The sequence below is a fragment of the Mytilus galloprovincialis genome, chromosome 3 (assembly GCF_965363235.1).
Source record: "Mytilus galloprovincialis chromosome 3, xbMytGall1.hap1.1, whole genome shotgun sequence".
In the NCBI taxonomy this organism is placed as follows: domain Eukaryota; kingdom Metazoa; phylum Mollusca; class Bivalvia; order Mytilida; family Mytilidae; genus Mytilus; species Mytilus galloprovincialis.
This window is the reverse complement of record NC_134840.1, coordinates 16,923,046-16,936,064: the sequence shown is the minus strand read 5'-3', so window position 1 is coordinate 16,936,064 and position 13,019 is coordinate 16,923,046. Positions and strand designations below refer to the sequence as shown.

The 13,019-nt window shown below is 33.3% G+C and overlaps 1 protein-coding gene across 2 annotated transcripts in view; it reads right to left on the bottom strand.

The window, feature by feature from the left end:
* Window positions 1-13,019, bottom strand: part of LOC143067280 (uncharacterized) — a 35,447-nt gene that overhangs the window by 7,181 nt on the left and 15,247 nt on the right. The window contains exon 1 of one of the 2 annotated variants that reach the window (XM_076240407.1): window positions 1,029-1,161. The exons of the other annotated variant lie outside the window; for it this stretch is intronic. Within the exon in view, the coding sequence (XP_076096522.1) occupies window positions 1,029-1,092 (64 nt within the window). The 5' untranslated portion in view covers window positions 1,093-1,161. Of the gene's footprint in view, window positions 1-1,028; window positions 1,162-13,019 lie in introns of those variants that run through there. 2 annotated transcript variants of the gene reach the window in all.

Sequence of the window (13,019 nt, the reverse complement as noted above, 5' to 3'; positions counted from 1 at the left end):
TCGATAGGAATACGTTCTGGTAAAAAGGACGCGTTGGTTACAACAAACGTGGATATGTCTTTGGCAGTTGTTGATGTGAAAAAGATTACATTTGAGATTGTTAAGTCGAGGTCACACATTTACGAGTGTTACTGCCGTCCTTATAAGGACCATTCGAGATAAAAACGTGTCAAAAATCTGACCAAGATCCTGTGCATCGTGCTGTATCGCATTGCAAACAACTTGGTCTGGACTCTGTCGTATTGTGTTCTGTAATTGGCGAGATTATGACGAAGATATCTGTTCTAGGATGTTTTTCGGCAAAGACGGTTCGCTTTAAGCAAGATCTGGTTGCATTCTGGACTCAATCGGTAAAAAACAGCAATAACAAATTTCTCCAGAACATGTCCGTTCCACAGGACACCGTCGAGAAAACACATAACATTGTTACGATTTTGATCTGAAACAGTAGAAACTTTCACGACATATTCACGATAGTAGTCTTAGTAGACACAATGCCCAACGGGACACACCTAGCTGTCAGGGTACTTGGTCGTCATCTCAAGATCATTCGAAGGAATCGGGTACGAATGTATACGACAACGTACAGACAATAATAGGACATTCGAGAGCATTGGGGATAGTAATCTGACTTTTGCACTTCATGTCTTATTGCGGTCTGATCTCAAACGGTAGCCATGATCGGCACTGAGTGAACCAATGGATAAAGCTCAAACTGTTAAAATCCTCATGATGTCATGGGGGTGGGGGGAAGAAATTTCGGTAAATTTAAGCTTAAATTGACTTAAGACATAATATTTGATTCTGAAAATTTGACTGTGGAGTGGTTTATAAATTGTATAATGGTTTAAAAAAATCAAAAATGTTTAAAACTACAAATGTCTAGAGTTACGGAATCAAATTTGGCCGACCATTACAAATAGTTTAAGAGTACACAAAATATTTAGATTGATATTTTGATTATGTAAAAAAAAAACAGTGGTTATAAAAGTCACAATTTAAAAGCGTAATATTGTTTATTTACATACCATTTATATGCTGAAAAATCAATGCCACAAATAAAAAAATAAAAACAAATCCCAAAGTCGTCATATTGAGTTAATATTAATCAAACGTCTGTAACTACGTTAATCAGGACAGGAAAATTTACTGGGATTTTACATTTTATATAAATTATAGTTAAGGAAGTATTAAACACATCATTGCATACATCAATCATTATAGAAAAACTAAGTGTTATAAATATACAATGTACCTGTTAAATGGTCTATTTTAGTAACTTAGTTAAGCTGCACACTAGGTGTCTCATTTTATTTTACACAAAATGATTGCAGTGCTCGTATCTTTATTTATGCATTTAATCACCTGCCATGTTGATAATTCTATTTTAGATTTTTTTTACAACCTTTTTCTGAATCTTGTACAACTTGTACAAGCTCTTGAAAATATTTGAAGCTTCTATCTAATGTTGTGTCTGACCTGGGCTTGGTTTTGTATTCAACATGTCACGAATAAAGAAGTTATTTGAAGAAACGCGTTGTTTGTCGAATTATGACTCGAGTTCATGTTTATGTTCTCTTTCCTAAGGCTTGCTTTGTTTGCCATTCACATTGTTTGATGTATTGAATACACAAAGTGTTCTGTTTCTGTTAAATGTATACTGAAGTGGATTTTTACTTTCTCCAGAATTGTATTCAAAGAAGAGGGTAAAAGTTGTATGAAGTCACAGTACTACATCTACACTCTGTTGCATGTGCCAGTGGCGCGATATATGTTCGTATAATGTGATTTAGCACTAGCTAGTATCTGTTGTGATTTTTTTGACGTATTATAATAAAACAACACATTATATAAGTATAAATAAGTTTAAATCTTCAAAACATTTACCCCCTGAATATAGAAAAGTGAAAGGGATCAATGCGACATGTGCCCATAGAGTTTTCAAATGTTGATCCAACATCAAGCCAACTGTACAGTTACAAAAGCTAGATAACTCTCTGAAAGACTAAACATGTCTAGCATAGTCAGAGTAAAATAAATGAAATATTTCTTTTAAACTGACATGTAATATCGCACTTTTTTCTTCTCAATCGATTTATGAATTTCGATCAGCAGTATATTACTGTTGCTTTTATTTGTTCCATCAGCGTACCTATTGCATGACATAGACAAAGTTTTATAACTTTTTAACAAAGATAAAAGCTATTTTTACCAACTCTTTACGTGGTTATTTAAAGACAAAGAACAAAACAATTGCTCGTGAAATTGAACAATGGTACTAGTATAAACGCGTAAAAACATGTTTGAACAAGCTAGATTCTTTATTCACATGGGAAACTCCCGAGTTTGTACTTCCGTTTTTGGATTGTTTCCTGTTTACCAATCGAAATGGTCTACTAAACACTCACCTGCAGTGTCAACTTTTTTATTTTGAATATAACTTTCAAACATGTAACATATTATCGTTCTGAATATGCGCACACCGTTAGCTGATGGACGTCAGTCATCAATTATAATCATCTTAGATTTCCATCTTTGCAAATTGATTTATAATGAAATTTAAAATTTAAGATGACTATGAAACAAAAAGGAAATTAGTGTGCACACTTTGAATGAATGACAAATTCGGAGTTTTTAAAACAAGAGGCTCTCAAGAGCCTGAATCGCTCACCTGGTAAACAATGCCTTCGGCCATGTTTTTTTGACGAAATAGAAAATAAAACACAAACTTTATTTTATACACCCTACTAATCATTCAAATGATGTTTGGTTGAATTTGGTTGAGTAGTTTTAGAGGAGAAGATTTTTTAAAGTTAGCAAATATGATGAACAAATTGTGAAAAATTGTCATAAAAGGACAATAACCCCTTAAGGGATCAATTGACAATTTGGTCATATTAACTTATTTGTAGATCTTACTTTGCTGATCATTTTTGCTGTTTACAGTTTATCTTTATCTATAATAATATTCAAGATAATGACCAAAAACTGCAAAATTTCCTTAAAATTACCAATTAAGTGGCAGCAACCCAACAATGGGTTGTTTGATTCATCTGAAAATTTCAGGGCTTATAGATCTTGACCTAATGAACATTTTTACTTCCTGTCAGATTTGCTTTAAATGCTTTAGTTTTTGAGATATAAGCCAAAAACTGGATTTTACCCCTATGTTCTATTTTAAGTAACGGCGGCCATGTTTTTTGACGGATCAAAAATCGAAGCACATATTTTGTGGAGGATAATCTAAGGAACAATCATGCTAAGTTTCATCCAAATCCATTCCGTAGTTTCAGAGGAGATGATGTTTGAAAAATTGTTAACGACGACAGACGACGACGACGGACGCCAATTGATGAGAAACGCTCACATTTCCTTTTAGGAAAGGTGAGCTAAAAAGTGCAAAATTTCCTAAAAATTACCAATTCAGGGGCAGCAACCTAGCAACGTGTCGTCCGATCCATCTGAATATTTCAGGGCAGATAGATTTTGACCTGATAAACAATTCAACCACAGTCAGATTTGATCTTAATGCTTTGGTTTTTGACATTTTACCCCTATGTTCTACTTTTAGCCGTGGCAGCCATCTTGTTTGGATGGCCGGGCCACCGGACACATTTTTTAAACTAGATACCCAAAAGATGATTGTGGCCAAGTTTGGATTAATTTGGCCAAGTAGTTTCAGAGGAGAAGATTTTGTAAAAGATTACTAAGATTTACGAAAAATGGTTAAAAATTGACTATAAAGGGCAATAACTCCTATAGGGGTCAACTGACCATTTCGGTCATGTTGACTTATTTGTAAATCTAACTTTGCTGAACATTATTGCTGTTTACAGTTTATCTCTATCTATAATAATATTCAAGATAATAACCAAAACAGCAAAATTTCCTTAAAATAACCAATTCAGGGGCAGCAACCCAACAATGGGTTGTCCAATTCCTCTGAAGATTTCAGGGCAGATAGGTCCTTACCTGATAAACAATTTAACCTATGTCAGATTTGCTCTAAATGCTTTGGTTTTTGAGTTATAAGCCAAAAACTGCATTTTACCCCTATGTTCTATTTTTAGCCATGGCGGCCATTTTGGTTGGTTGGCCAGGTCATCGGACACAATTTACAAACTTAATACCCCAATGATGGTTGTGGCCAAGTTTAGTTCAATTTGGCTCAGTAGTTTCAAAGGAGAAGATTTTTGTAAAAGATAACTAAGATTTATGAAAAATGGTTAAAAATTGACTATAAAGGGCAATAACTCCTAAAGGGGTCAACTGATCTTTCAGTCATGTTGACTTATTTTTAGGTCTTACTTTGCTGAACATTTTTGCTGTTTACATATTATCTCTACCTATAATAATATTCATAATAATAACCAAAAACAGCAAAATTTCCTTAAAATTTCCAATTCAGGGGCAGCAACCCAACAACGGGTTGTCCGATTCATCTGAAAATTTCAGGGCAGATAGATCTTGACCTGATAGTTAATTTTACCTCGTCAGATTTGCTCTAAATGCTTCGGTTTTTGAGTTATAAGCCAAAAACTGCATTTGACCCCTATGTTCTATTTTTAGCAATGGCGACCATGTTTGTTGATAGATCAAAACTTCGGATACAATTTATAAACTAGATACCCTAAGGAACATTCAGTTAAAGTTTGGAAGTGTTTGGCCCAGTAGTTTCAGAGGAGATGATTTTTGTAAACGATAACTAAGATTTACGAAAAATGGTTAAAAATTGACTATAAAGGGCAATAACTCCTAAAGGAGTCAACTGACCATTTCAGTCATGTTGACTTATTTTTAGGTCTTACTTTGCTGAACATTTTTGCTGTTATAGTTTATCTCTACCTATAATAATATTCATGATAATAACCAAAAACAGCAAAATATCCTTAAAATAACCAATTCAGGGGCAGCAACCCAACCATGGGTTGTCCGATTCATCTGAAAATTTCAGGGCAGATAGATCTTGACCTGATAATCAATTTTATCCCTGTCAGATTTGCTCTAAATGCTTCGGTTTTTGAGTTATAAGCCAAAAACTGCATTTGATGTTCTATTTTTAGCAATGGCGACCATGTTTGTTGATAGATCAAAACTTCGGATACAATTTATAAACTAGATACCCTAAGGAACATTCATTTAAAGTTTGGAAGTATTTGGCCTAGTAGTTTCAGAGGAGAAGATTCTTGAAATGGTTTACGACGACAGACGACGACAGACGACGACAGACGACGGACGACGACGGACGCCAAGTAATGGCATAAGCTCACTTGGCCCTTCGGGCCATGTGAGCTAAAAAAAGATTGATTAGAAATCCAATACATCGGATAAATTTATCAAATATACAATGATTACAAGTTTTGTACGCCAGTCGCGCGTTTCGTTGATTAATACCGGCTTCACACATCAACGTAGGTTGTAGTAAAATAACATGTATTCTGCCAATTCGCTTGTTAGTTTAGACGCATTTAACTTGTCAAGTATATCTGTACCATTTTCCATATGAGCTTTAAGCGCGTGTTGGGCATACGAGAAGCGTACATACGTCTTTATCGGGCGTATGTCTTGCGTTTGTGTAACGTAGATTAAATGCACGCTATGAAGAAAAACGTCTCTTGCACGTATCTGATACGCGTCCCGGTAGTACCTCGGATGATTATCCGTGCTGTCTGGAACATGTGATTATGGGGATATTTCACTGAACTAGTACATTATTAATTTAAGGGACAGCTGAAGCCCACCTCCCGGTGCAAATTTTCTTACTACATCGAAGACCCATGATAGGTGACCTTCAGCATTTTTTGTTTTGTCGGTTGTTGTTTTTTTTTTTACATATTCCCCATTTCCAATCTCAAATTTATTGTTTGCACTACTTCTGTTTTCCGATAAACTAACACTGAATGAAAATATAATTTGTCATGTTTGTTGATCAAACATTGTCGATTTGATATGAATATAAAAAACGTGTATACAGAAGTACTTAGTTATAATTTGCATTGGTTCAATAACTTAAAATTATATAAATTTTAACACAGCTTAGCATTTTGTCTAATTAAATGTGGCCTTAACATGGATGCAGTATTATATTTATATTTTTATACTAAGTGGATTTTTATGTGACTTTTATTGCAGTTTAAACTTGAGAATATGTTAAATCATTGTAAATCTCGCATTGTTAGGTACGTTTGTTCTTATGTTATGCTCTTACACCACTATTCGAGCTCATGTTAAGATAAAAAGGGATGGGTGCCATCACCAAAGTATTTAACAACACAAAATGCAACATATATATGCCTGTCCGCAGTCTGGTTTTAAGTTATTGTTTGTAATATTTGTTTTTCGTTTATAGTTTTGTCATAATTCAGACCTTTTTTTAATTTGAATTCAAACTGTTTTACATTCTATAATGTAGATGCATTTTATGTCTCAAAAGAATGTTAAGTAAATAATTTTGAGTTTTGAGTGTTGCATAAAATAGAGATAGAAATGTCAGAGTAAAATGATATTTGAGATGCTGCGAATTCATGGCCAACCTGCTGCTATATGCGAGTGCCTGAGGCGAGTGCTAACGATGTCAGGAATATGTCTGTTGATCGATACAGATTCCTACATGCAAGTCGTTTGAAAGAAAAGATATTTATTTTTTTTAGCTTTTAAAGGGATTCACACATATTTGAATGCCAGGCGGTGGGTGACCAATAGTTGTGAGCTTTCTGTGTCATTTAATTATATAATCTTTTGTGAAGAATTTGTTCATTGGCAATCATACCACATCTTTAAATGATGTTGTTTATAATACATTGACTGTTAACTGATCACCTTTCAAATAAAACCCCCTTCTTTCGAAAAGAAGTGACCAAAACATATGTGTTATGTACACTGAATGAACACTTAGTCATTTTGAATTTAATAACACCAGATTTAATAATTGAAAATACAATGTTCAATAAAATTGAAAATGAAAATGGGGAATGTGCCAAAGAGACATCAACCCGACCATAGAAAAAAACAACAGCAGAAGGTCACCAACAGGTCTTCAATGTAGCGAGAAATTCCCGCACCCGGAGGCGTCCTTCAGCTGGCCCCTAAACAAATATATACTAGTTTAGTGATAATGAACGCCATACTAATTTCCAAATTGTACACAAGAAACTAAAATTAAAATAACACAATACTAACAAAGGCCAGAGACTCCTGACTTGAGACAGGCGCAAAAATGCGGCGGGGTTAAACATGTTTGTGAGATCTCAACCCTCCCCTATACCTCTAGCCAATGTAGAAAAGTAAACGCATAACAATACGCATATTAAAATTCAGTTCAAGAGAAGTCCGAGTCTGATGTCAGAAGATGTAACCAAAGAAAATAAACAAAATGACAATAATACATAAATAACAACAGACTACTAGCAGTTAACTGACATGCCAGCTCCGGACTTCAATTAAACTGACTGAAAGATTATGATTTCATCATATGAGCATCAGCCACAATCCTTCCCGTTAGGGGTTTAGTATCATACCATCATAACATATATTAGAAGAACATAACCCGTGTCATGCCAACAACTGGTTTTTGAATAAATGTGTTTAGTTACGATGCAAAGACCCTATAAGTGAATCAATATTAACGCCAAAATATGCAATCTTTAATGACCTGACAACAGTATCGTAACTATATTTCAACTCCACAATTACCTTCTTTGATACAAAACCACCAGGAAACTAGGAGGTAAACATTTAAAAGTTAATTCACGTGTATGTCCTGTTTTCAGTACACTGTTTTAGTCGTTTAATTGAATAATTTGAATATGAATTTGTAATCTAAAATATATTCATTTTTCTTCCTAAATTACATGTTATCACATCAAATTCGTTGACAATAGCTTTTGTATTAGTTGGGATGACTATGCAGATATATTGGATGTTTCGATGTCTTCAAGTTGAGTAAAAAATTTAGTATTAAGTTTCACCGTATCTTTTCCCCTGATAAGATCTGCAGCTTTCTCGGCTATCATTATTGTTGGAGTACTGGTCTCTCCAGATATCAAATTTCTCATCACAGATGCATCAGCAACTCGTAACCCTTGTATACCCTTAACCCTATAATAAAGAAAACAAATAGTCATAGGGTATACCGGTAAAATAGTAGCAGATGTTCTATATCTGAAAGATGAAGATTTTGCAAGTTTTTTTTATTATTGACATGTCTAAAGCTTTTATTTATTGTAATGTTCTTTCAACAAAATATTATTTAGATGTGAATAACCTCATTAGAACAGAATATGTGTATCTCACTGTCATTCTGAGTTTTTTTTTAAATATTCAATATTCATGATATTGCAGCTGTTCTTCCAAACATTAACTTTTGATAAAAAAAATTGAAACGTAAAACTTTTCTACGGAAGCGTATTAGCGCGACACTTTTTTTTAAAAGTATTTCTTCCTCTGTTTGCGATAATATTTGCGAAATAACGCAAACCTTTTATGTGGCGCTAATACGCTTCCGTACTTTTCCTTCCTCAGAATTTTAGTTTAAAAATATATCATTAAATCTGTTCAATAAATGCTTTATTGTCATGCGTGAAATATCTCATTAATCTGGCCTGATTTAGTGCTTTAAAGGAATTTGCCATCGGAATTTTTGGATTTGACTGCGGCCGTCAACAAACTATAAAAAAAAACCTACTTATTTCTTTATTTGACTTTCTTAGTCATTGTACTACTTCAAATGTGTATTACATAATAAATAAAATAAATGAATGAATGAGGAGTGCAATAATGAAAATTCCTATTATTAACTTTCGAGGGGAGAAAACGCGCAGTTTATATTCCGTTTATGATTACTTGTGTACTGTTCTAAATTCGTTAGAGGTGTTCGTTGTTATTCTCTGGTTTAATCATTTTAATGTATAATCATATTATTTATTTATGTATTTGTTTTATGTCCTGAGTGTTCCTGCGTTTATTTGAACTGTATTATTGTCATGTAGTGTTGTCATTTTAGCCGTATTTTTAACATTGCCATAAAAGCGGGAGGTTTGTCTAGCCATAGAATTAGGTTCGATCCACCATTTATTCCCAAAACGTCCTGTATCAAGTCAGGAAAATGCCATTAACATGTATGTTGGTGTTTGTTTACTGTTGCAGTTCAGTGTTTTTGTTGTTTCGTTATTTTCCTTTTATAGTTAATGTGTTTTCCTCAGTTTTAGCTTTTAAGAATTTGTTTTTTGTTGATTCTATTTATGACCATTAAACAGCGGTATACTACTACTGCCTAATAACTACATTTATTGTTGTTCAGATGAAATTACGTCACAAAGAGTTGTCAGATTATCTTTAGACTCGAATGAAGATTTTTATCCATCTACCTAGAAATGAAAGGAATAATAATAAAACAGTCTTTAATGAGTGTCAAATATTTAGGGAGATAAAATCATATATTATCGATTTCAGGTGAGCGACTGGCGATGATGATGTTTTTAATGACGAAACAAGCGTCTAGTCCATCAAATTATAAGCTTGGTATGCTTTATGAATTGTTTCATGTTTCTATAAGTCAAAATTACATGTACAGTAGTTAGATAAGATGACTTTACCTCAGTAAGTAGACGAAACGCGCGTCTGGCGTACTAAATTTAATCCTGGTACCTTTGATAACTATTTACACCACTGGGTCGATGCCACTGCTGGTGGACGATTCGTCCCCGAGGGTATCACCAGCCCAGTAGTCAACACTTCGGTGTTGACATGAATATCAATATGTGGTCATTTTTATGAATTTCCTGTTTTCAAAACTTTGAATTTTTTGAAAAACAAAGGATTTTCTTATTCCAGGCATAGACTACCTTAGCCGTACTTTTTGGAATTTTGGATCCTCTATGCTATTCAACATTGTACTTGTTTGGCTTTATAAATATTTTGATATGAGCGTCACTGATGAAACTTATGTAGTCGCGTCTGGCGTACTAAATTATAATCCTGGTACCTTTGATAACTATTTACCTCAGTAATGGATCTACTACCGATGATTGATCATTGATGTCACCCATTTTACAAGTGCCTACTGGATGAAATGCCGTTGTAGCAAATGAGCGACCATAACATGCCCAATATGAGTCACTGTCGAATGGTATGTCATCGCAAAGTCCAGGATAATCCCGCCTTATTAACTCTGCCCCAATTCTTTGCATAGGTTCAGTAAGCACAAGAGTCTGTATTAATCTAACACCTTAAAAAGCACATTGATTTCATTTCACAGAAAACTGAATACTTTTGAAGACATAACCTTTTCTCTTGTGATCGTGTTGAGTCTTAATTTTTTTTCTTCATTCAAAAAGTCAGCATGCATTTAACGGTAGTCAATAGATGAGAAATGTTAAAATTTAATCTCATTTGAATTAATATTCTAATATATATATTTATTATATGCAAAGTTTCGTAAATAAAATATGTATTTAGATTTCTTTTACTGCATAAAAATATGGAAAGAAAAAATGGAAAGACTAAATACATAAACGAAACTCATAAGTCGAAGAATATCCAACCCAACGGTAATAATAACAAGAACGAAACTGGAGAGAGGATTTATTTTTTTTGTAAAAAACAATACAATTAACACGCATTTGTATAAGATAATAAACATAAATAGACAGTAACAACAAGTATAACAATACTTATGATACAATAAAAAATCTCGAAATTTCAGTATACCTGATGAATGATAAACAAAACAATACATTTACCTCTGATAAATCCAGCTACATCATCAGGATGTGAAAGGTACTTTGGGTCAATCAAATGATGCTCAAATGGATTTGTGCTGTTCAGCCGTATCGTACCTCTACTTTTTGGATGTAAATAACTTGGCATGATACTAATCCCTTCTGATGTAGCATTTGAAACCATGTGATCAATCACCTATAATAGTAGCATGCAAAATATAAAAATATTAAAAAGACGTAAATTTTTCATTCACCCCTATAGATATATGATTTTGATGGTTTACTGTGCTGTTGGGTTGCTTACAAACAGTGTGCATAAACACGAAAACTTAGTGTAGAATGATTACTACAAATGTATAACTCTATCACTGCCATTTTGTAAGATCTCTGAAAGAATTGGATAAGTCAACCCGATTGTGTATTTGAGCTTTGTCTGGAATAAAGCGCTTTGTTCGTGAGTAATTTTTACGCCTTGTGTGAAAATCAGGTTAGTTACGTACGTACCATGTAAAATCCATCACATATAAATACATAGCCACGCAGTTTTGTACATGACGAATTTTGTGTTTATTGCAGATAAATATAAGTTTCTATTGTAAAAAATCAAACTCTGCAAACTCGGAAAATATGATCTGTAAACGATGTATGGAAACTTGTACTTTGTATAAGTTGGCAATTTTTTTGATCTCAAGTATTTGAATTTGCCTTGTTTTGTCTTACACAATTATCATTGTGCTGTTAATTTATGTTATTTTTTTCTCTCTTTTTATTATTCAGTAATCTCTTTTTAATCTCCATTTTTATTCTCCTTGTAATAATAATCAAATCATAACCTTTTTGGTACTGCAGATGATATTTGTTTCTGGTAAATGGGAGATAATCCAATACTAATACTCATTTTACACAAATGTGTTCTTTCATCAGATATTTGCCCAAATAGACCTATCAGCGGAACTTTACATGTCCTTATGAATATGATCTCTAAACCTATATGAGGTTTTGAATGCTTTATATTTAGTTGTCTTGGAATTTTAAGTGTTTCACTTGGACAAGCCTCTTTGACTTTGATTTACATGTAATAATAGTAAATTAGTAAATTGTTACAGCAAATATGCAATAAAGATATTATGACGTTAAAAAAATAAGATAGATCAAAGTCATACATACAAATATTTACTGGACTTGAGCCTACGGCCTCTTATGAATGCCCAATGAAATCAATCCTATAATTACCTGGTCTTTTATATTTTGCTTCCATCCACTTTGCAAAGCTTTAGCATCAGGTGCAATGTTTGAAAAATATATTTCTGTATCTGGGGAACCACTCATAACATCCTCTTGTTCTAGATTAGCAAATAATACAGCGTTGATGCCTGTTTCTGTATATAAACCTGAAATTAACACACATATTGAGAATATTAAACTTACAAACACTGACATTAATGGTTTTTAGAGAACCAAGCGTAAATTGTAGATAAAGAGTCTTGGAATATAAACCCATATACTACCTTAACCACAAGTAGACACAACTTGAATGATTGGGAAAAGGAAGATTATACAAATTAGAGAATTTCAATAACCATAGGAGGAATATAAACAGACAGTAGCATGGCGAAATATATTTACGAAGAGACAAACAGGTTCACCAAACAACATACAGAAAACTAGTGATTAAGCAACACGAACCTCACCAAAACCGTAAGTGAATACAGGTTTCGTGGAAGGATCTGCAGTTCCATCTCTACTAGTGAGATCCGGGAAAGACAATGCAATAGATGTTAACGGGATTAAATAACACATTTCAAGTTTATTGTTATCAGCTTATGGCTTTATTGAGTTTTGGTTCCTCAACGTTCAATCTCTACTTACAGATTAAACTATAGCTTGGTTAACTGCAATATTATTTTTTAAAATTTTTTGTACCTTTTTTGTCTATTATATGTACTTAAGGAATTCTCCAGGATCTAATAGTTTTTGTGTATTTATCGTCCAGTTTGCATTGACTCTGTAAGACATGAAAAACAGTAAATGATCCTGAAGATTATTCCCAACAGGCAGATCAGCATGCAACGGTATCTGAAATGAACACAATCTTTGTAGTGAGTTGAGATAAGAAGTAAGTACATCTAAAAGTAGTTGAACTTTCAAACATTGAGAAAAGCCATTACATACTAGTAAACAGAATTGAAAAGAGACATATTATGAAAACTAATAATAAAACAAATTAGAAAGACAATAATGGGAGATTTTCCCATCTTGGTTCTAACGAAATGAAACATATTAAGCATTATATTAAGAATT